The sequence below is a fragment of the Parambassis ranga genome, chromosome 2, assembly GCF_900634625.1.
Source record: "Parambassis ranga chromosome 2, fParRan2.1, whole genome shotgun sequence".
In the NCBI taxonomy this organism is placed as follows: Eukaryota; Metazoa; Chordata; class Actinopteri; family Ambassidae; genus Parambassis; species Parambassis ranga.
Genome location: NC_041023.1, coordinates 15784094 through 15806855, shown reverse-complemented (window position 1 = coordinate 15806855; position 22762 = coordinate 15784094). Strand labels below are relative to the sequence as shown.

Here is a 22762-nt window from a genome sequence, read left to right as displayed (position 1 = left end):
CACCCCCCCAAAACAGACTCTGTCACCATCACGCTTCCATTTCATTAAGCAGCACAATAGCTGCTCTTTGGTGCAGTTATGATTGCATCGATCTTAAATATAAACCCAGATTTGCTGATAGGATGTCAGGACACACTGTGCTGGCCAGTTGCTGACCTTTGACCACAATCTCACTCTGTCTTCCTTACCGAAATTCCTTTGAACACTAGCAATGGATCATTGTGTGTTTTTTTGGCTGAATCATCATCAGCCCTTCAAGTCAGTGCTGTTTAACCAACTTCATCTATATTTATTTCCTTCCTTTTGTTCTTTCGCAGACTTTGGAAGCTGTGCTGAACTTCAAGTACTCCGGGGGAGCAGGCAAAGTAGAGGGATACTACAGGGAGCTGTCTCTGGGCGTCCATGTTGATGTCGAGCCTTCAGTTTTTTTCACCAGAGTCAGCACACTTCCAGCTACCAGGTAACAACAAAAAAAACGAACCTGTCTTTTTTTGAAGGTCCCACACCCTCCACACTAATGATAATAATAATATTTGCACTTTGCATAAAGCAATAACTTCCGTTTTTCATATAGACCAGTTAGTTGCAGTGAGGTGAAACCAATATGCGGCACCAATATAAACTGATTGATAACTACAATCAAAACCCTTTTCAGAGTGTTCGCTTTGGACACAGAAAGTCAGTTTCATGTAAGACCATCAGTAATCAGCATCTCTTGCAAATTCCATACATATCTCATTTGCACTGCTAGACTGGGACAGATGTGTACTCTACCTAATGGCTTTCTCGGAAATTGATATATGCAACATCACAAATAAGAGAAAAAAGTAGGTTTGCCCTCCTAGTACAGTTGACCTAGTACAGAGATTGAACATAGGGGTTTTTTTTTATCCTAGGTAACACATACCTTGTCTCCCTTTGTAACCTCTCTTTAGAGTTTTGATTGTTTTTAATGGCTCATTTTGGGCTTTTTTGCATAAAGACAACCAAACTGCATCTTATGTCTGCCTGCCTGGGCCAATATAATATATATATAGAGATGCATGACGTTAGGTGATATTTTTACTAGTTTTTTGCAATTTGACTGACTTGACCACTTGCAAATTCAAATCAGATCATCCTTGATATTAAATTATCATGTGTACAACATTATGAAAAAAATACCTTAGAGGACATTACTGAAATATTGCAAATATGATAGATGGACAACCTGAAACATAAAATCCATCATCCACTACATACAGCCTGAGTCCTTGCATGCAGGTGGCTGGAAACTGCAAACTGAATTATGAATGTGGACTAATCTTAAGAAAGACAAATGATTCTTCTTATGACACATGATTTGTTCTTAAGAAGCCTTCAGTCACTCAGCTGCCTCATTCGAATTTCATGATTCTTGTGTCAGTGAACTCTAGATGTTTTCTTTTTAAACCATACATTCATATTATGCATTGTATTCCAAAATCTAATAACAAAAGCTGAAGCCTTTCATGCCATCTTGGTATGTGTCTCAGCTATTCACTTGATGCGATCGTGCCTTTGTCAGAAAAAAAAACAAAAAACAGCAGTTCTCGATCTGCACTATAGCACCAGACAAGATAAAAAATAATTATCTCGTACGCGGCTCTTGTCCTTTTAATTAGTAATAAATCTCAATTCTAAAGTTTATTCTGTCCCCATTCTTTGACAGTGAACCTCTTTTTCTTTACTATGCCTGAGACATTCCCTCTATCCAATTCAAGGGACAGAAATAGTATTTTCACTGACGGGTCAGACTGTGGCAGACATGAATAGAAAGTTGCTCTCTCATCCCTTCCCTTCCGATGCACATACATATTACTATAGAGATCCCTACTCATCTTCTCACACACACACAGTTATTCCCAGTTTCTAGCTTCTTTCACTTTTCAGCTCCTCATTTTTTTTAAAAAAAAAGGCGGGCGCGACAGATCGTAGCAGAGTAATGGCCACTTGAGGTGAATCATTAGCTGTAATAATATCTGCAGTTTAAGCCATCCATCTTGGCTCAGTGCTGATAGATATGCCGCACTGGCTGCTATACACTCACCCTGTCATCACAGCCCCCCACCCCTCAGCTGTTTTTTTTTTTTATCTCTGCTGCACCCTTAGCACTTTCTGCCTCACTACCCTAATGTACAGTATATACTGGCTCTCCACCAAATCTCCACCATTTGAAATGTGTTGAAATTGAAGGCTTTAGAGAGATTTAGGTGTGAGAAACTCAAGCTTTTTCTTTTGTATAGCTCCATATCACACTTGGGGACTTGATGAGGTTTGCAGGTTGACAGTAATACGTTTACAATATGCTTCTATAAGGCCCTGTTCACTGGAGAAAGTCAATTCAGCTAGAATAGGATTGAATCCGGATTTAAGCTGGATATGTTCAGACTTATTTTCAAATCACACACTTGTGTCCGTGCTCAATCCGGCTTGTTTGTTGTCCTCCAAACTGCTAGGTGGCGCCTCATAATATACAGAGTACATTCAGTCTGCGGTAGGACTGCGTGTGCACATGTGTTGTGCTTGTTTTTTTGTTTTGTTTTTTCGTCCCGTGTCGCTCGTTCTTTCGTTTTTCTGTTCAAAAAGCAGTTTATTCCTTTGTAGCCATGTCGAAAATAAAGTCTTGGCAAAGCTGTCGTAGTTCCAGGGTTGTTTACATACATCTGGATACAGCCCGAATCCCGCTCTAGCTGGATGGGTTTCCCCAGTGTGAACGGGGTCTAATTCTGATATGCTACAGTTACCGGTCATTAGATCCTCCTTGCTAGTACCAGGTTGGACCCCTTTTTGCCTTCAGAGCTGCCTTTGCCTTTTGATATTAAAGTGAGAATGGGACAAAAGCAATAAATCTATGTGATCATTCATAACAATACTGAAGCAGACATTTAGAAGAAACTCAATCGCACAATCTGGTCGGGGTTATTTCTGCAGAGGCAACACTGAAATTACAGAGAAATGGTTTGCAAATTATTTCTCTGCACACATATAGAAGCAAAACATTTGAAGTATAACATCACCTAAGGATGTTTTACTGCATAACAGTTACTTTTTAGTCCAACATCTGATTATTTCTTCCCCTACCAGAACCCGTCCTCCACGTGTGCATATAGAGAGCCATATCTGTATGTGGCTCACATACATTAGACTCTGAGATCTTTACCTCATACATTAGGTACCATTTAGAATGTAATAACACATCTTCATGCCTTATTTGTGTGTATTTCCGTCGTGTTTTCCCCACTGGAAGGGTAGATGTTAAGACACTTTACTTGTTGTGATAAGTACTATTGAATTTTTCTTGGCTGGGAGTTAAAAGAGAATTTGGAAGTGGTGGTATGAAATTGCTAAATAATAGAGCAACCTATCCTTTCGATCTGTTTGTGTGTTTTTTTCCCCCCTCCCTGTTTATCCCATCTGTCCTTTCACTTCAGCATCTTTCTACTGATTTTCCTTATTGACTGCAGTACTTCACTTTTAACTTTGTAGAGAACAGTTTGCCGCAAGCTGACTCTATTTTCATCATTTTGTCGATCAACATAATTACACAGTGTATTATAGTATAATATACTGCGTAGTATAACAATTATACTACCGGCCAGACAAAACAGTTTCACGAATTCTAAGAAATTGCATCATACATTTTTGAAAGTCAAGTGTGAAGTGAGCAAATAAAAAGAAAATAATGGATAATGATAATAGTTCCACGATTTCGAAGGAAATTAAGGTCTTCCAATCAGCAATGTGACAGTATGCTCGGAGTTCAGACCCAGGTCTGTGTCAGGAACCACACATAACAGTCACTTCCTGGGGCATTAGATGTTCCTGAAAACCCCCTGTAATCCTAGTTAGCCATTGTCCTAAGCCCCTGTCTCTCCAGGCCTGTACATGATTTCCCACATGACCCTCTCCTTGTTCGTAGCGGTGTGTCTGTGGCCTGTCTGTAATAATGTGAAGGACAAGCCCACATTTGGTGTTTTATGTTGAAAATCAACCAGATTTTGAATGCCATTGATTGTGTCTGTCTTTCTGCGTGCTCAAGCTTTTTGGTGATAATTAATGTGGCTCTGCAGTGGTTAAGCACCAAAATAGACTTGGCACAGCCGAGTAGTTGTGGGATCACTTTTGGAAGACTTTCAACACATACCACAGCATTTCTAGTAACTAATGGACCAGATAACCGTGCAACTGTGTAGGCAATCACTCAAGAACACCCTCAGAATGACAGTAGCCTTTCCTGTTGGCTGCCTGTCACTAGCTCTGACCTCTGTGCTGACCCAAGCCACCATCCCCAGGACTAAGACAATAACTCTAAGTAAAACAAGCTAAACAACCCAGGCGACCCCGCCAGACAGACAACATTCAGCGCCCAGAGATGATGGCCAGTGTCGCCTGTAACAGATGACTAACAGCCTGCATTAAGCCATTCATAATGACTTCTTGTCTTTTACTAACACCAATCACAGAAAACTGTCAGCGTGATTCAAAAATAGCTTGAAACCGTGTTCCCCCACTTTTTTAGTCGTTGGGTTAACCGTCATGGCCCATCATGCTGCGTTCTCTCTCTTCCTTTTAAAAACACTGCTTTCCCAGCTGTGGCAGATTTGGTAATGGGCTGAAGACAAAAAGAGGACCTGCTCCCAGGAGGAAGCTTATATTTTCATATGGCTGCACAGAGCAACAAGTTCAAACACAAAACTTATGATCCCTGTTTAATTCTGCTTTCAGAAGTTGGATTAACTATTAGTTTTCTATATGTGATGTGTTTCTATATGTTTTCTGCTTAAACATTACACATTACCCCTTGAAAAAATGCCATATTTGGTCAGTAATAAAACCATCAGGTAAAATGCGTGGGTAAAATGCATATCTAGACAAATTGGCCGACATGACGTTATGTTAACAGGATATATCATTACTGCAAAAGTCAGTATAGTCATGAACACCTAGAGATGCAGCTGGAGAAATACACACGTGTTTCATTTTCAGTGACTGAAATATCGACCATAGGTTACTGGTGATGAATGGTCTGATTTTAAATATATTAAATATAATATTTTATAAAGAGCAGACAATTTAATTATGTTTCAACAAATACATAGGACTTCAGTCTGATAATGTTCTCTGCATAAAAAGGATGGAAAGCAGATACAAAATGGGAGCTGGGTACACAAGGTCTAATCAAAGTAACTAGTGGATTAGAGTTTTGCAATCAGCCTTTGACGATGTCTAATTAGTGACTGTTGATGGAACACATACCTGCCATCCTCGGATGCCCGTGTAAGAAGTTAATCAGCAGAACAGGAGGCCTTCACATGCGCCAGCTGTATTGTGTAACAGATGTTGTGGAATCCAGTTTTAATCCTAATCCTAATAGTCTGCATCACATTTATTCTTCTGTTTCTGCCTGTTAAATGTAAGCTTTTGTGGCATACCTGAACCAATTAAAAGAACATTATTAGCACAGAAAATAGTCACCTTTTGGTCTATTTGTCTGTTCTCCCTGCCCAGAAGTGCAACACTCCCAGTCTAAATCCAGCTGCATCTCTCTCCACCTTATTTCCTGCTATCTTATAAATGCTTAACATGCTGAAAATGAAATCCTTTATGACCTGCTCTCAACAAGTAGGTAGCATGAAATGCTGTTCATCTTTGGCCTGAAATTGAAGTGCACTGCTGGATGGCCGGTGATATTCCCTCCCTGTGCCTCTTCTGCGATTCATGGCGAGGCACTAAAAAAATATCCAACAGGTGCAGACAAAGAAGAAATAAAAACTCAGGGAGCCTCGGGAAATGCAGTTCGACAGAGATAAAGCCGTCTGTCAGTCTATCCTGCTTCCAGATTTTGCCCTTCCTTTGTTCTGTTACTCCTCCATTAGCGCCCAGCCAGTCACCCATTGCCACCTAGCTCACAGAGGTCGCTCATCAGCCCAGGCTAATATTTCTAACGCGGCTAATGAGACAGCTGCCAACATTGTGGAAAGTCAGCACTGTCTGTGGTCAGCAGTGCAGATTCTCAGAGTTCACAAAGCTTAACTTATCTGCTACTTTCTCTTTCTCTTCATCTTCTTTTTTGCTCTGCAATATTTCTCCTCATAGTTTTTCACTTTTTTTTAACTGTTACTGCTTCTTCTTTCTTGTTTCAAATACCATGTCAGCCTCACTCCCACATCTTCCTTGGCATTACTTGGCTCTTTTTGCTGCTCTTAGTGTCGGCATGTCAGTGATACAGTGTGGTAGAATGTGACCAAATGAAGGCGTTAAAATACAAAAAGTTTAATTTGCTCCTCTTTTCTTTCAAATATAAACATTTTAAGTTTCAGTTTGAAATTGTATAATTGCGTTGTAACACCTTATTATTTCTCTAGCTTTTTAACTCCTATCTTAGTATCTAACAAAACCATCCAAAATATCTGTCAGTACTGTATAGGAATTAAATGAGGCGCCACCAGTTGCTGTTTGCTCACAGCAGCTCAGTTTCCTGATGGCCGCTGTTTGTACCCTTGTGGTAACATGATTAATGTGCAGAACAAAGGACTTGCATGCCATTGACATGGACACAGTATCTCTAATTCAAATTTATAGCATTAAGGCTGAAAATCAAGACTAGTCATCAAAAAGATTAGCTTCATATACACAAGAACTGTATATGAATGGAAATGCTTACATGTAAGTGTGATGCAGAGATTCTATGAAAAACACAAAACAAGACCACTTATTTTTTGCGTTGTTTTATTGGATTTGTATCCTCTTTGTCTGCCTCCGTTTTACTGTCTCTCTTGGTGCAGTTCTCACTCCATGTCTCTGTTTACCTATTTTGTCTCCTCACTGTATTTATTCGTGCCTCTTTTTTGCTCTTAGCCATATGCTATAGGTATCACTTTTTTATATAACTTCCTCCTTTCCCATGAAAAAAAATGAAAGCCTCTTTCCGGGGATCCCTAAACATAGCAGGGGTGTATGATATTCAGTCAGTTCCTCAGAATGTATGTTTGCCTCCTCTTTGACCTTTTTCCTCTGATGATTATGAGACAATTCATTGGCCATTTTCATTTGGCACGCAGAGGACGCCTCTTCTGGGGTAAGGCCATATGTAAGGTGACAGCTCTGTTATGCGTGTGAAATACGCAGTGATCCATACTTTACAGGGACCTGTGAAAACACCGTTCACTTAAGATGTGTTGTGCTGGAAAAACACATGGCTCTAGAGGGGGAAATGAAAGTGCATTCAGTGTATAGCTTTGTCAGTAATTCTAACACTTTGTAGCTCCTATGTGGAAGACTGGTGTCACCGATATGTTGGTTTTCTGTGATTTAATAAAAAAACTGAGACCTAAAGCAGCCCTTTATGAATGATAATTTGTGATTTTAATGAATCATTTTACATGCTGGCTATCAGATTTTCACTTGCTATTAGATAATCTCACTCACTCACTCAGCCATCCCTTATTGGCTCCTGTAGCTAAAAATACCCTCCCTGTTGGCAGTACTCTCAATCCAACAGAGCTAATTAAGGCCATTACATTTTCTGTGCAGGGTATATGTCACGTTTTTGTGCTTGAGTTAGGCTGCAAAATCAGTACTTATTGATCAGTACTTGCAGAATTGACTGAGGTGTGGGCCCAGCTCTATTGATCTTTGCATTTTTTTTTTTGGTTCCTTGCATGGTGTGTATCATTTCCACCTCCCACTATCACCATAACAATGTCCCTAGTAGTCCAAGATAATGCCAAGTCAACGGTTGTGATGGATTTTTTTTATAGTGTATGTGTGGGCACCAAGATGATCAGACTATGGCCCTTCAGTGTCATTTTGCGGATGCAGTGGCACCATGTCGGTTTAGTTTAGTCCTCTTCAGTTTTAATAAGAGCGAAATGCAGACCTGATGTTTCATTAGTTAGTGTTGTCAGAAGTAGACAGTGGCATTTATTAGTCGACTTTCTCACCTTCTGTGCTCAAGACTGTCCTTTAAATTAATTTTCATGTACTTCTCAGGTACACATGGTGGCAGTGCTGTAGTATGGCAGTAATACCATGTGTTTTCATTGATATTTTCGCTGATGGATGATTTGCTTTGTACACTAAGACGCAGGTTCAATACGTGTTTGAAAACGCTGGAGGATAATTTAGGTCTACCTCAGAAATGTAAAAAAATAATCCACAGACTGAAATGGAGACAAATAGTTTGAAAGCCTATTGGCTGCTTTGCATTATTTATTTAGCTTAGATCTTTGTGCCCGGCATAGTAGCTCAGCGGAATACTTATCAAAATGATTCAGTGTTATGACTCAGTTCCCACTAGTTCAAAAAACATATAATCTCCAGCCTTCATCTGCAGACACACACTGCAGAAGCAGTTCTTGAATGAAGTTGTCCATCATGCATTGCAGGACTATTCTGCCGTCTTATCAAAACGCCTGTCTCCCCGTCTCCGTTCCTTCGCCTTATCTCAAGTCCATATAGCGCATGAGCAACAACGCTGTGTTTCTTAACTAGGTGGCCTGATTGATCACCTCTGCTAAACGGCCTGTCCTATAAATCAGCAACTCGCCCCGTTTAGTCCGTTAATCACCCCCGCCAACAAAAGACAACTAGACAATTAAAGAAACATGGGAAGGCCTTAAAAATATGCTCCTTTAATTGCCATGGCAGTTTATTAGGGAATCTCAACTAAAGCCTCCATTAACCCTGAGATTTAAGAGGCAGCCAGGAGCGGGTTAGTGTGACCTGAAGGGAATGATGGGACGCCGGGCACCATTTAAAAACACACAAAGGATGTCTGATTCTACTGCAATTGTTGTAATTGCAGTGCACTATGTAATCCTTATGGCATGACAAACAACAATAATAATAACAAACAACAATATCCAAAAATATCTAAGAAGCAAATATGAACAGCCTGCAGGATGCTGTCATCATCAAATCCTCCTCCTCGTTTACCTCATCTCAGTAAACTTAACCTTACTTTTTGTATGTATATGTTCTTCAGATATTTATTCGCACATCTGTTTTCTAATTTTATATATCATCATATATTCATCATCATGTCAGATTTTTTTTTTAAATGACTTAAATCATAACCAAATTAGGACATGTGGATAATGATGATCTTAGACTGTTACAGCATAAAAACATGATAGTGTTTTTACAGGGGATTCTTGGCGTAACTGGCACATTAAGGCTACTGTGAATGGCTGTGAATGAGTGTTGTGAGTAAATAGCAATGTATAATACATCAAAAAAGCTACCATGTAATGTAGTCCAAAGAGGGTTTATATTCCTCAGATGCCATAGGAGTTGTGCCTCGAGGATAACTGCTACTAGTGCACATCACTGCTTTTCATTCAATATTTACATATACTGGTTAACATGTGAACTGGAATATGTTCCTGTAGCTGCATTTGAATGCAGTATTCAGAGTATTGCCTGAATAATGCCTGGACATTAACCATAAATTTGGTGTGAATGTAAACCTCAGTATCAGTGTTTTCAGCCAAATGTATCTTGACTTAAACAATGTCAGCTGTCCCAAACTACTATTACTCTATTACTAGACGTTTCCTGGCAAGGTGAGAGAAAGGTCTATAACACCAAGCTAACTTTATCTGAGCTTTATCTACTACAGCCTAGACCTTTTTGTAAGAGCTTAGGCCTTCATGTTAAATCCACACCATAGCCTATGGCCTTACCTGGTGCACTTCTCTCACAAACATAATGACACGTAACTTTATGGTCATTTTATCATGGGAGTCACTGGGGTTTGACTCACTTAAGGAGCCAGTCCCTAGAGGCAGCAGAGGGAACTGCAGTTTTGACACTGCATGGGCTTCATTTCTAATCTAATCCCCAGAGGTTGCTGCTGCAATGTAGAGGCATAAATCAAGCTATAGTCTCTGTAGTGGTCCATCTGCAGGATGTGCTTCAGCCTCCTCAGGCAGACCAGGGTGTCTACTACCTGTTCAAGGTTTCTCACGCTGGCAACCTTACTTCCTTCGGGCCTCGTGCCCTCATGCCCTCATGCCCTCAGTCGTCTTCTCCTACACGATATTGTTGAGCAGTAGTCGCCACAGACTGTACAGTAGATATTTAATATTTGCTGTTTAGTACAACAAATGCAATTTGTTACAATTTAAAATGCTTTTTATATATTTTTCTACATTTTATATAATCTTTGTTCTATAATATCCTTTTTTATTTTATTTATATACTATTTTAGTACTTGCAGTTGCAACCACTAAATATCCCCTCTGGGGTCCAAGAAGTCTGTCACATTCTTGTTGTACAGTACACCTGCAGAAACTACTTATGTGACAGTACACAGGCTGCACTGGCCAGTCTGTTACGTGTTTCTGTTTTCAGACATCCCGTCCTTTCATCTGTCATTACTGAGAAAAAAAAAACACCTACTTGGGGGTTAAAATTAACTCTTTGAAAATCCAGCATCATCTCTCCTGTCTTGATCTAAATCACAAATTGGCCCTCTTATGATCTGCATGAGAAAAGCAGGCCTGGGATGATGGGGGAGATGACCTGCTCCAGCAAGGCCTGCGGGCCTGATGAAAGCACTGCCACCTTTGATGTTATGACAAGGACCGATGAGTACTTCACACCGTGTCTTCTCTTGATCTCATGCATTCAGTGTGTCCACGTGTATTTTTAGAACGCAATTGTAACCTCATGCATTAAGTATAAACTCCCATATTCATAAACAAGTTATTATGCATATGATCTGTGGGCAGCAGAGGCCATCTATAGGAAAATAATGACTTTTTATGTGCATTTGTGTGCAGTGTTTAATATGGTCTGTCACCATATCCTACATACATCCATATTCAGTCTTTGTGTCTGTATCCACAGCACCCGCCAGTGTCATCTGCTGCTGGACATCTTCAACCCAACAGAGCATGAGCTCACTGTCAGCGCCAAGAACAATGAGGACCTGGTTCTGCATGCCAGTGAGTGCCAGAGGTGAGTGGAGTTGAGAAGATTTTTTTCCCAGAATAATGACTTACTAGGATCTCTTTTTGTTTTTGAAACATGTCATAAACAGTCAATTAATGGTATATAAACTCTGGTACTAAACGCCATATGTGGCTGTGCAGGACACAGTGTTTTTCATAGACCACAGGTCAAAGGTCATTACAAATGTTGTTAATTGGGACTGTATGGTACGTGAAAGACTTTTCTATTTACCATGACGCGCTGCTTATGTTTCCTAGCAACTTGCAATTGACATTTACATTCAAAAGTTTACTCTTTGACATATATTTTGTGTAGTCCAGTGTATTCTATTGTTAATAGAATCTAGCTGGAGTGCAATGAACTCTGGGATTAGTTAAGTAATTAAGGACACCTGATGAATATGTTATTATCAGGGAAAAGAGACACATTTGTCGGCCATACTTAAATATAGGTCTACAAAATGCACATCAGCGTCCTTCAACTGTGCAGTCCCATAGGTTGGAAACACAAGACTTAAAATGTTAAACTTTTCTCTAATAAGCGTCATATTTCTAAAAGTCTCATGCTTTATTGTCATTACCCCAGACCTGTTTTATGAGTTTCTTTCTCCTCCTGAGCTTTAAAGGTGTCAGTCTGTAAAAGCTGCAATAACCCTTCATCACTCTTCTTTAAGGAGCTAAAGGAATTTCATTAGTCTGGGATTCACTTTGAGTGTCCTGTGAGATTTGAAAGTCTTTTTGTTTCCTGCCAGGAGCAAGAAGCTTCTTTACATGCTTTTCTGTCTTTCTTTTTTACTGTCCTTAACCTAAACACTGAAACATACCTGCACCTGTGCGCATACATCATCACACTTGCTTTCTGGAGATTACCTCAGTTTCTCTCCCTCTCTTCCTCTCTCTCCCACTTGCTTAGCTTGTCATCTCAATGGAAAGTGGCAAATTATGATTCCTGTCAGCGCTGTCTCTCCGGTGCATCCTTGGCCATGAGCAGAGGTACACTGTGGGTGACTCATAGGCCTTTCTCCACAGGGGTGGAATGTTATTATTCGAGGGGAATTAGGGGGTGGGAAGGGATCTTTTCAGACACAGCCAAACAGCTCATCATTCAGCTCTCCAAATAATCTTGCCTGTGCTGAAATGAGCTGTTAAGATCAACAAGCCTAGGAGCATTTTGAGGATTTTTATTATCAAAAAACAATCATTTTAAAAGTCCCTTAATACGTTGCATTTAGAAATAATCTTAATTTTAAATCAGTGCTATAGTTTTATCTCTAACTAAACTGATAGGAGAAATTAAAAGATTTTACATACATCCTAAATCCTTGCAGCAACCTCCAGAGCAGAGAAATGTGTCAAAAACTGCAGTTCCTCCCATGGCCTCTGGGGCCTCGCTCCAAAAACAAGTCAATCCCTATAGACCTTCCTGTTAAAAATGGTCTGGGTTTATCACCTCCACCTCTTTGCCTGTATTTGAATTAACAATAGAGCAATGTTGCTCTAGACTGTGGAGGCCTTAACATAGCAAATCGGACCTCATAGTACATAAATACCTGCCAATCAAGGCGCAATTGTGCTGCCAGTTTGCAATTTTCTTTAAAGATATTTTGATCCGCACTGGTTTTCCATTTACCACCCTCTGCTCTGTCTGTGGAATATTATGTGGAAATGTCTGCTTATAAATAATATCATTAGAGCTAGCATTGAATGGAAAGTTTGGAGTTTTTAAACCACTTCTATGTATCTTTAAAATTGATGCTCTGTGTCAGCGAACAATATCTCCCCTCCCTCGTCATGCTACTATTCTTACTACAGTGTGTGAAGCATGGTGGACTCTGGAGCTGCTGCTTAAACAACAACTCTTCTGTATTTTTCATAAGCTTGTGGTAGATTTTGTAGCTTAACTTTTGTTAACAAAAGACAGTGCATAGAAATGAGCCATAACAAGAGGAAGAGGTCGGCAGAGTTGAGAGTCACACACTGCCAAACATCAAAGACAGGGACCTAAGTGGGAGTGCTGGATACAAACTTCATGATCATAAAGGAAAATTAGCCAAAGTTAGCAGGGAGCGTTTTGTTAAAAACAGCCACATAACCATATGAAAACACAGAATTTAATTTGGTTTAACCCTTTAATACCTTTAATCAGTTATTTTTGTGCCAACAGGCTCATAAGGCAAACAAGCCCAGTGCCCAGCATAATTCCCCTAATGGTTAAGACTCACTTATTTTCATCTCTCTCAGATGCGATCATAATGCCATACATGTCATGCAGAGGTCATGATTCATAATGCACTGCCTCTGTAATTGCCTTAAAAATGTAGCGTCTTTAGAAACTGATAGAAAATGACACAAGGCGCCTCTGAGGCAAAAACCGTCAAGCCTGGTATCAGCTGTGGATGCATATATAGACGTACATTTCCCCCTCAGACTGACATTCCCCGTAGAGACAGCCTTTTGCCTTTGACTCCACCAGTCAGTGCTTCCATCCTTGTCAAGTCTCTTGAAAGATGTGTAAATTCATCTTCAAATGTTTAACTCGGATCCAGCGTATAGATTCTTAACAGTATTTCTGTCGATAATCCCTGCAAGGCAGAGAGTAGCAGATCCTTTCCTGGCTCAATTTTTGGCAAAACGCTGATCATTTCCTTTGACACACACCCAGCGCACGCACACAGTGGAGAAGGATTCTGCATACAGAGAGGAAACAGGGCCATAGATTGGTAGATCTCCGTCTGCTGAACCATATTGTGCATGCCTCTCCAACTCATCCTCTCTCGACATCAGATGGCCCTGTCATTTCATATTTCTTCCCTGTTGTATGATGAATGAGGTGTCAGCCACAAGATGTTTTCTGGAGTCTTCATCCAGGACTGGTGAAGCTAAGGGTTCAATCCGACAGTCGCAAAAAATAACTCTGTCAGTCATCTGCACTTTCCTCACACAGCAAATCATTTTTAATTGTTTCTGCTGAGCTTTGTCACGGTTACACAAAGAGAAAAAGCGAGAAAAAGCTTCCATGCATAGAGCGGAAAATGGCACTTTGATCTAATCGTTTTATAGGAACTGTTTTGTGTCTTCGTCCATGTTTACTTCAGTTCAGACAGTGACAGGTGATATCTTACATTTATTGAATCCTGCTGCTGGAAAACAGAGCCCCATTGGTTGTATGGAAAGAGTAAGTTTAATTTGTGGACTTTGTATTCTCTCTCCATGACAGCCACATGAGGGTGAACGACGAGTGCTCCTTTCATCTCCAGATATCATTCACAGACTTGTCTTTTATAAGGTCTTTACCTCCTTTGTGGTGTTCTTTAATGGCAAGTGAAAAAAAGTGAAGCACCTTCATGATGTGAATGATCACTTTGATGTTCAGGAAGCCGACATTGATCCAAACGAGTGATGTGATACCATCATAGTGATGGCAAGACTTACTTTTCTCCCCCAAGTTTACTAGAGAGTGTCGCTTTGTTTTTGTTCGAGATCTTAAAAATTAGGATTGGCTTGTGGAATGTGGGAAACTGTATGAACAAGTATTAGTGTAGATGGAAATAGGGGTCAACGTGTCTAAGTGTCTATTTTCAGAATTTGCCTGGTACCAAGCTGAAATAATAAGATAAGATAAGATAAGATAAGATAAGATAAGATAAGATATAAGAGTATAAGTGTCACTAAAATTCAAATCAGAGTACAGTACGCAGTATGAGCACATTATATGATGCATGGATACAAATAGAGACCAGTGGAGGGAATGGGGGAGGAGTTATACAGTCTGATGGCCACTGGCAGGAAGGACCTCCTGTGGTGTTCTGTGCTGCTTCTCGGTAGTCTCAGTCTAATGCTGAATGTGCTCCTGTAGGACAGCAGTGTGTCGTGCAGGGGGTGAGACATGTTGTTACGAATACTGAGGAGTTTCCTCAGTATCTTCCTCTCCGTCACCTCCACCACAGACTCCAGCTCCACTCCCAGTACCGAGCCAGCCTTCCTAATGAGCTTGTTGAGTCTGTTGGTGTCGGCCGTCTTCATCCTGCTGCCCCAGCACACTACAGCATAGAAGATGAAGCTGGAGACCACCGAGTGGTAAAACATCTGCAGCATGGTCTGGCAGATGTTAAAGGACCTGAGTCTCCTTAGGAGATACAGGTAACTCTATCCCTTCTTTTATATTGCCTCTGCGTTTTGTTAGGGGACATAAAAATCTTCTGGATCCTTTCATTCATCTTCCCCGGTTCTTTGATTAAGAAGAAGTTGACAATATCTGACAACTTACAGAGACAAATGAACATATTTTCCCATACAATGTTCACCCAAGGAATTCAATGGAATTGTTATTTATTACATTTAACTATATCTTGAATCTGTTTCTGGACAAAAAACAGCAAAGAATGTGTGGGCAAATATATGGGCAAATCCTGCCTGTTTCATGCACCGACTATTGTTTGGTTGGTTTAGACTGGTTCAACCTTAATGAGTTTTTTTAATTACATTTATTTGCATTGTAGTGCACTCTCCATTTTTTTCCTTTGTTTGCATACAGCAGGAGCCAACTCAAACATGATTGGTCAGTTCTACTGAGTGCTCCCACAAACCTGTGTCCTTGGGCAAGACACTTGAACCTGAAGTTGCATGCAATTGTTGCACAATTTCCATGTGAATATGCATAATGAGTGGATGTAAAGCACAGGAGAGCTTTGAGTACCTCTGAGAAGCTAGGAAAGCACTACAAGTGCTTAATTAAGGATTCTGCACATTCTCTACGAGGCACTGGCTGGGTCCTTAATAGTTCATTCAAAAAGAAACTATGGACATCTTGAAATGACAGTAGTAATACTTATCCTGTGAATAAAACAGACACAATGTTTGAGTGTCACAGTGGGGAACTGTGAGTGTTAGAGCTGGGGATTAAGCTGAGTCAAAATTTAGCCACATTCACTGAAAAATAGCAGAAAGAAAGGGAGCCAAAGGAAAATCACCAATGCCAAAATAACAAGAACTGGGACTAAAATCAGTGCTTTAAATCCTCTTGAAAGTGTTTGATAGAATTTATCAAACAATTGCTGAACAAGCAGAATGCGTAACTACAGCATATCTCATCTACAGCCACTGACAGCGAGGTGATAATATTCAGGGAGGTGGGTGTGTAAGGGCTCATAGCATGGTAATAGACTGATCAATAGGTCTGTCAGACAGTATTGTTTGACAGACCTCCTCCTCCTCTGAATCCTGTGTGTATGTTTATTTATAAATAATTTGCACTAAAATGATTTAAACCTGTAAGATCATCAGAGTTGACTGCATCATCTATGTCATCACCGAGGCCATCTAAAAAGGGTCAAAACTAGGGGTGGAACGGTTCGGTTCTTATCACGGTTCTGAGGTCACGGTTTTCGGTTCGATTCAGTTTACAATGTTGAGGTTTTTTCTACTTTTGAGCACAAAATATACACTAAATCCTAATTATCCAACATTTACCATATTTAAGAATCAGTTCAGTGTTTCCCCATCATTATGTCAGGTCAGTTTTATTTCTTTTTAATTTCTATATAGCACCAGATCATAACAGAAGCCATTACATATAGGATAACATAAGATAACCTTTCCTATAGAATAGGTCTACACCTTGTTCCTTTATTAAACAAACTAAACAGCTCATGTTATTTATCTTATTTGCACAGCACCATGTCATTTCTCTCTGTGTGCGCACAGAGGCACGATGTGCGTATACACAGGCACATGCACAGACACACACAGACAGACACACAGACACATGCGCACACAAACACACACACAGAGACACGTGTGCGCACATACTCCCACCGTCGGACAGAGAACGACATGCTAGTTGGATAGACTGAACTCTATGACTACGCTAAGCTATGCATTGATAACAGTACTGATGTCCGTGGTTTTATTTGTATTTTTTTGCCATTGAAATAAATTTATTTACATCCCGCTCTGTATGGGGTGTGTGGGTCTCCTCTCTGCTCTGCCTGCAGCTGAACCTGCTGCGTGAAGCCACAGTGAGTGACCGGCTGTGAGTGCGTTGAGACAGGGGAGGAGCACACGGTCGCTGCTTGTTGAGGACATTAGCCTGACTTAAGAATATGTGCTTTCACGTCAGTCTCCAAACGTCACCAGAGAGAGTCACTAGTTGCTTTGGATTAAAAAAAGTTTGGAAAGCTGCGGAGAGTAGCGAGACAGATGCCAAGTTGCCAACACTCGTCTCCATGCTGTGGTAAAAATGCCTCCCTGTATTACTCGATGCGCATGTCCAGAACCGAACAGAACACGCGCCCTGAACCGAAACACGTGTACCGAACGGTTCGGATTTTTTTCCTGAACCGCCCCACCCCTAGTCATCAATCATCAATGTTCAAGTGAGGGAACTGGACTTGTAGAGTCCAGTTCAGGAATTGATGAAGCTGCTTGGAGGAGCAGCAAAACGTCTTTAAGAACTTTAACTCTACAAGTCCAGTTGCCTTGCTTCAGCCTTGAATGAAAATGACCTGGATGACTGAGAATCTTTATCGACATCATATCACTAATGATGCCTCCAAATGTTGTCTGAGGAAAAAATACTAATGTACACCCAGCAAGAGAAGTATGCAAGGGCATGACTGGACATTTTCCTGTTAAAACTAATAAAGGGCAATACAAACACTATGCTAAAGGCTACACCAACATGCTTTGCAGAAGGTGCAATGCTTCTTAGAGGAAAAGAACTGCCTTTAGGAGTATCATAAGTTAATAAGGCTATAAACATCAAAAGTTTTCGTGTGTTCAAAATGTGAGCGTTATCACTGGTATTCTGCTAGCCTTCAGGCCCAACGTTGTAATCTTCAAAAACCTACTAAAATGTCAAAAGTTAAAAAAAGTCACTGATTTATGCATCATAGGCCTCCTATGATAATGTCAAAAATGTCAAAAAAAAGTTTTTTGCAATTTTCTGCAACTCCTAAGTTTTCAGGAAAAGAGAGATTGGATTGGAAGCAGAGGTGCACTTGATCACTTTGTTTACAGCTCATTTACAATTTTTTTTCATTTTTTACTAATGTTGAGTACATTAGTAAGTAGGAAATGAATGATTAACAGGTTACTTTTGTGTTTCCTTTTGGCTTTGATGCATTGATTGAATCCTATTCATAGTTAAAATGTTTTAAGAAAACAATGGTAAATTAATCACCTTTTAGTCTATTGGTAACTTGGGGAAAAAAGGTCTATTTCTAATGGTTGCTGCTCTGCACAAGCGGCATGTGAATTAGCACTGCTCGTCTGACATACTTTATATTCTTTCATTTGAAGGAAAAAAGGATCCTGTGTACTGTCAGACAGCCCTGACCTTTCTGCATTTCAATCTTTGATCTAATGAGCAAATTACAATGAGATGAAATTTCTCTTATTAATATGATTTCCATAAAACAAGTTCCTAAGTTCTGTAATTACGCTGGTTTGAATGGAAGTCAGCAGTGCCATTTGGTGGCTGATTGTTTTCTATTGGGTGGATTTCATGCAAGTGTTTGAACAGTAGCTAATTATCAGAATTGGAGAGTGAAGGCCCTGAGTTACATGTCTTTAGCTGTCAGCAGTAGAAATCCTTGACAGCGTTGGACACTTTGTTGTCACATGATCCTTCATCTCAACACAAGTCCTTTGCACCGACTTGGTGTAAATATGCACTAGCTAAGAGTGAGGTTACCCTGCAGGCTGTACCTCAGCTGCGAGTAGACAGTACATTTGGGGTGCATCTTTACATCTCATTACAACATCAACCTCTAGGCACCAACTAGTTCTCGCTGCCACCCACCCACCATTATCAGTGTGGAGCCAGCTCTGTAATAGCTGAAGTGGAGCAGTGAGTTAGCGCCCACTGCAGCAGTTTCTCATTTTTCCGCCATGCCTCCTCTCCATTCGCCATGCCCCACTGCATCGGCGCACACAAGGGTAGACATGCCTCATTGCATCAGCTTTTCAAACAAAGCTTGTTTCCATGGTGACCACCTTTCCCCCTTCTGTGTGCGACTTCACTTTTTTTTTTTTTCTAATGACAGTAAAGCACGTAATGCATCTGCAGTCAGTTATGCCCATCCTAGAGTTCTCTGTGTGAATATATTATGTGATGGTCTTGCTACATAATATACATGAATAGTATCATGAAAAACATATGTATCTGCTGGGGATAGGGAGCAAGACAAACATCAGCGCTGACTGCTGAGATGTACATCTCATCAACCTGCCCTCTCTTTGGGATTCAGCTTCTCAACAACTGCAGGATTTTTTTTTTTCTCCTCCACATTTTGAAATAGTGTGTTCCCTATGGGGCGTTTTAGCCCCACTGGCTGTCTACATAGATGGGTTATTTAAGGTGCTAGAACACAGAGATCTCACACGTCATTATATACAGAGCTGTACAGCAACAATCACTTCAAATCAAGTGTAACTTAATCAGTCGTCACATTACAATTAAACCATCTGCTTCTATCGGATTCCAATTTGCTTACGCTAAGAGAATATTATTATTTAAAACTGCATCATCCCTGCTTTGAATCCAGCCTGGGGGCTTCAATTGCATGTCATTCCCTTCTTTCGCCCCGTGGCCTGCCTCTCTCCACTATGCTTTAACAGCAAAAACAAAAATAGCACTCTCATCAACCCTTGTAATATTCTATGAAGCCTCAGTCTTAACGACAGCCAGCGCATTAGAAGATTGTCTGCTTAGAGGCATTCTTCAATACCTATCCGCATGCAGTAATTGGCTGTGGGGGAAAAAACAGAACATCTTTTCCCTATAATATTGAACGGTAGGTTAATAGATGGAGCGGCGCTGCCTCTGCAGCCGCTGCAAACAAAGGGTTACACTAAGTCAGCTGCAGTCTAAAAATAGACTGTTGCTTTTTGCCTGCCTCTGCACAGGCCTCTATGGATCTCCGCCCTTAAGCTCTTGCACGTGAGCTAAAAATAACCCCTCTTCTTAAAAAAACACACACACGTTCTCCCGGCATGTTCGTCGCTCTCAGCTTCTCCCCGATGACATAACACAATCACTGGTTGTTAAAAAAAAGATGCAAAAAGGCTGTGATAAAATGTTGATTGCAAATGATTTGCTGCTCTACAGTGTGCCATGAAAGGCATAATTCAAAAAAGACACGTTGCACTGGGCTTGCTCAATTCAAGGGTTTGTGGCCAAAGGTAGAAAACGTACAACCCCCACCTACCCTCCTGCACCCCTCACCTATAGAATTTAATGCATTTGATTCAACTTACTTTTTGTGTTCCTTTCATCAGGTGTGAACATAGTAATCACATTTTGGGGTCTTGTTTTATTGATTAAGGCAAGCAATTTATTAAACAGTCCCCAGATTAATGACCAAAACTTATGCCTTATGGGCATGCAGCCTTATGGGAAAATAGTAGAATTGCAGCCATGTGACGGAGATGAATCTTACTCTTGGATGGTAGCTATTATCACCGTAAACTTTGTCGTAAAGCATTCTTCTCGTAGAGCACACCTTCTGTCATTCTCCTAACCTGCAGGTCAATATAGTAGGCCCCTGTAATGGTATGACCCTTTCCCACCTGTAGTGCATCCTTTTCTTCCCAGAAAACAGACCTTCCCATCACCTTGTCTACACACCTCACTGATGTGACAAAGACCTATGGTGTTGCCAGTGTTAGAAATCTTGTAATTTGGTCTCTGGTCGGAAGTGGTGGATACTAATTGTTGAGTCTCCTGGCTCAAAATGGCAGATTGACAATTTGTCTTGACACATCAAGAGCATGAAGTTCAGTGATCCATTTGGAGTTTGTTTTTGGTAACTGTGTGAACATATTCCTGGTAGATACTCAGCTCTGTGGTGATTTATTGCTTCCGTGACCCATCTTCCATGTTGGTTGGTCATTTTTCAGGCTCTCTCTGCCACCTTTGAACTGGCAACCTACTCCCTCACCATGCTATCCTGGCACAGCCTCCTCTTCCTTTGCCTTTATGCACAAAGTAAGATATCTATTTTCTTAGACTGTGCAGACTTCCAGTCTTTAATTTCCATAAACAAAAATGCTATAAAGGTTATTGACTTCAAAGAGTAGAAACGCACATGCATGTATTGAGTGCTGTATGTCCCATCTCACGCCGCCTTAGGTAACATTCTTATCAATCCCCTCGCATGTTAAAAGGCTCGACTGACAATTCTGGAAAAGTTGGAAATTAGCATCCCCTAAAGGATCTGGCCAGACCTCCCCTCTCCCCTTAGGGAAACTTTAAATGCTACCCAAGACAGACGTGAAATAGGGCCACCGCATCCAGGAAGCTCTCATAGGTTCACAGAAGAAGAACTTTAGCTAAATTTGACAGCTGTTAGTACTTACAGCTGTCAAGGTGGCATGGTGCACCAGGTGTACTGTCAACAGGTATCTTAGGATAAGCTAAAAATGTCAACATGTCTAATGCAAGCAGTACAATGCAATTTGGCCAGGCTGGTGCACACTAATGATAGAGTACACATATGGAGGGAGGCATGTCATTTCATCGTAGACTCCAACCAATCATTGTCAGATTGCAACATCTTTTTACTCCTTTTATAGAGTTCAAATGCTAGTATTTGCTATCAAAATCTTTTCAAAGAACAGAACACTGGCTTAAAACTCAATAGCAGGACTACAGTAATACTGCTACAACAGTATCTGAGTATTTATGTGAGGCATCGGCATTTCCATCATCAGAAACATATTTAATGTATTTACTTGGTTTGTTTTTCGCAGAATCAGATCCCTTCCATTTGCACCGCTCCAAGCTGTTTGAAGCAGAAAAGGGATGAGTTTATAGACCTGGCAGTTGAAATGATTCATGACTTTGCTGTGGCCAGATGAAAGCGACCCCCGTATGCTTTAATGTGATTATCATGTACTTTTGGTCTGAGGCAACACAGCATTTAATTAGGAAGAGGTCATTTCACTGTGACCGTCTCATCCTAAGCTGCTGTTATTACTGCCATTAAAAAAAAGGCTTCAGTGTCACAGCTTATTGCAGGATGGCGGTAATTAGCAATACAGAGTCAAAAGTCACACCCGGTGGACGAGATGATATTTAGTGATAGAGGTTCGATTTGGAAGCCTGTTTTCCTAAAAATAAATCAAACCTCAGCCACCTCTATGCACAGATACACGCAATAACTGTAGCTCAGTGCGTCTGGCCCATGGATTTCTTTTTTACTTTTTAAGCTGTTTCCCTTTTTTTTGCAGTATCTCCCAAGAGTTGTGAAATTGCTTCCACTGTTTGTTGAAACTCTTGCAAATATTTAATCATTCCCTTTGGTTGGTTCAGTGGTAAGCAGCATTATCTAACAACACAAAGGCCCTAGTTTCAAAACCTGCTGGTGTGTGGTATTTTTCCACCTGTGTGTGTGTTTTTTTAGGTACACCGGTACTTAGACATGCAGGTCAGGTAAAATAACATCTATGAATTGCTGTAATAGTGTCTGTTTATATATTTTTTTCTTAGAAAAAAACAGCATGTGTGTTAAACAGGAAAATCAGACTTCTTATACTGGGCTTCTTTGGTGTCCTTTGTTATCGCATAGTAGATAGGGCAGCAGTGGCTCAGTGGTAGAGCAATAACCGGAAGGTTGGTGGTTCAATCCCAAGTCACTCCTAGTCATTGTTGTGTGTCCTTGGGCATGGCCTGTCTGCACTATATATGTTATGTTGACTTCATATTAAAATCATTTATGTACAGTATGTATACATATTTATTTAACTTTATTTAAGATCGCTCTGATTTTTTTCTGATTTTC

General features: G+C 40.5%; 1 protein-coding gene across 2 annotated transcripts in view; it reads left to right on the top strand.

Moving 5' to 3' along the window:
* The window catches only part of trappc9 (trafficking protein particle complex subunit 9), a 171302-nt gene that overhangs the window by 75485 nt on the left and 73055 nt on the right, over positions 1 to 22762 (top strand). For both annotated transcript variants that reach the window (XM_028400050.1, XM_028400048.1), the window contains 2 exons: positions 318 to 460; positions 10876 to 10986. In XM_028400050.1, coding sequence (XP_028255851.1) covers positions 318 to 460; positions 10876 to 10986 — 254 coding nt within the window. The remainder of the gene's footprint in view (positions 1 to 317; positions 461 to 10875; positions 10987 to 22762) is intronic.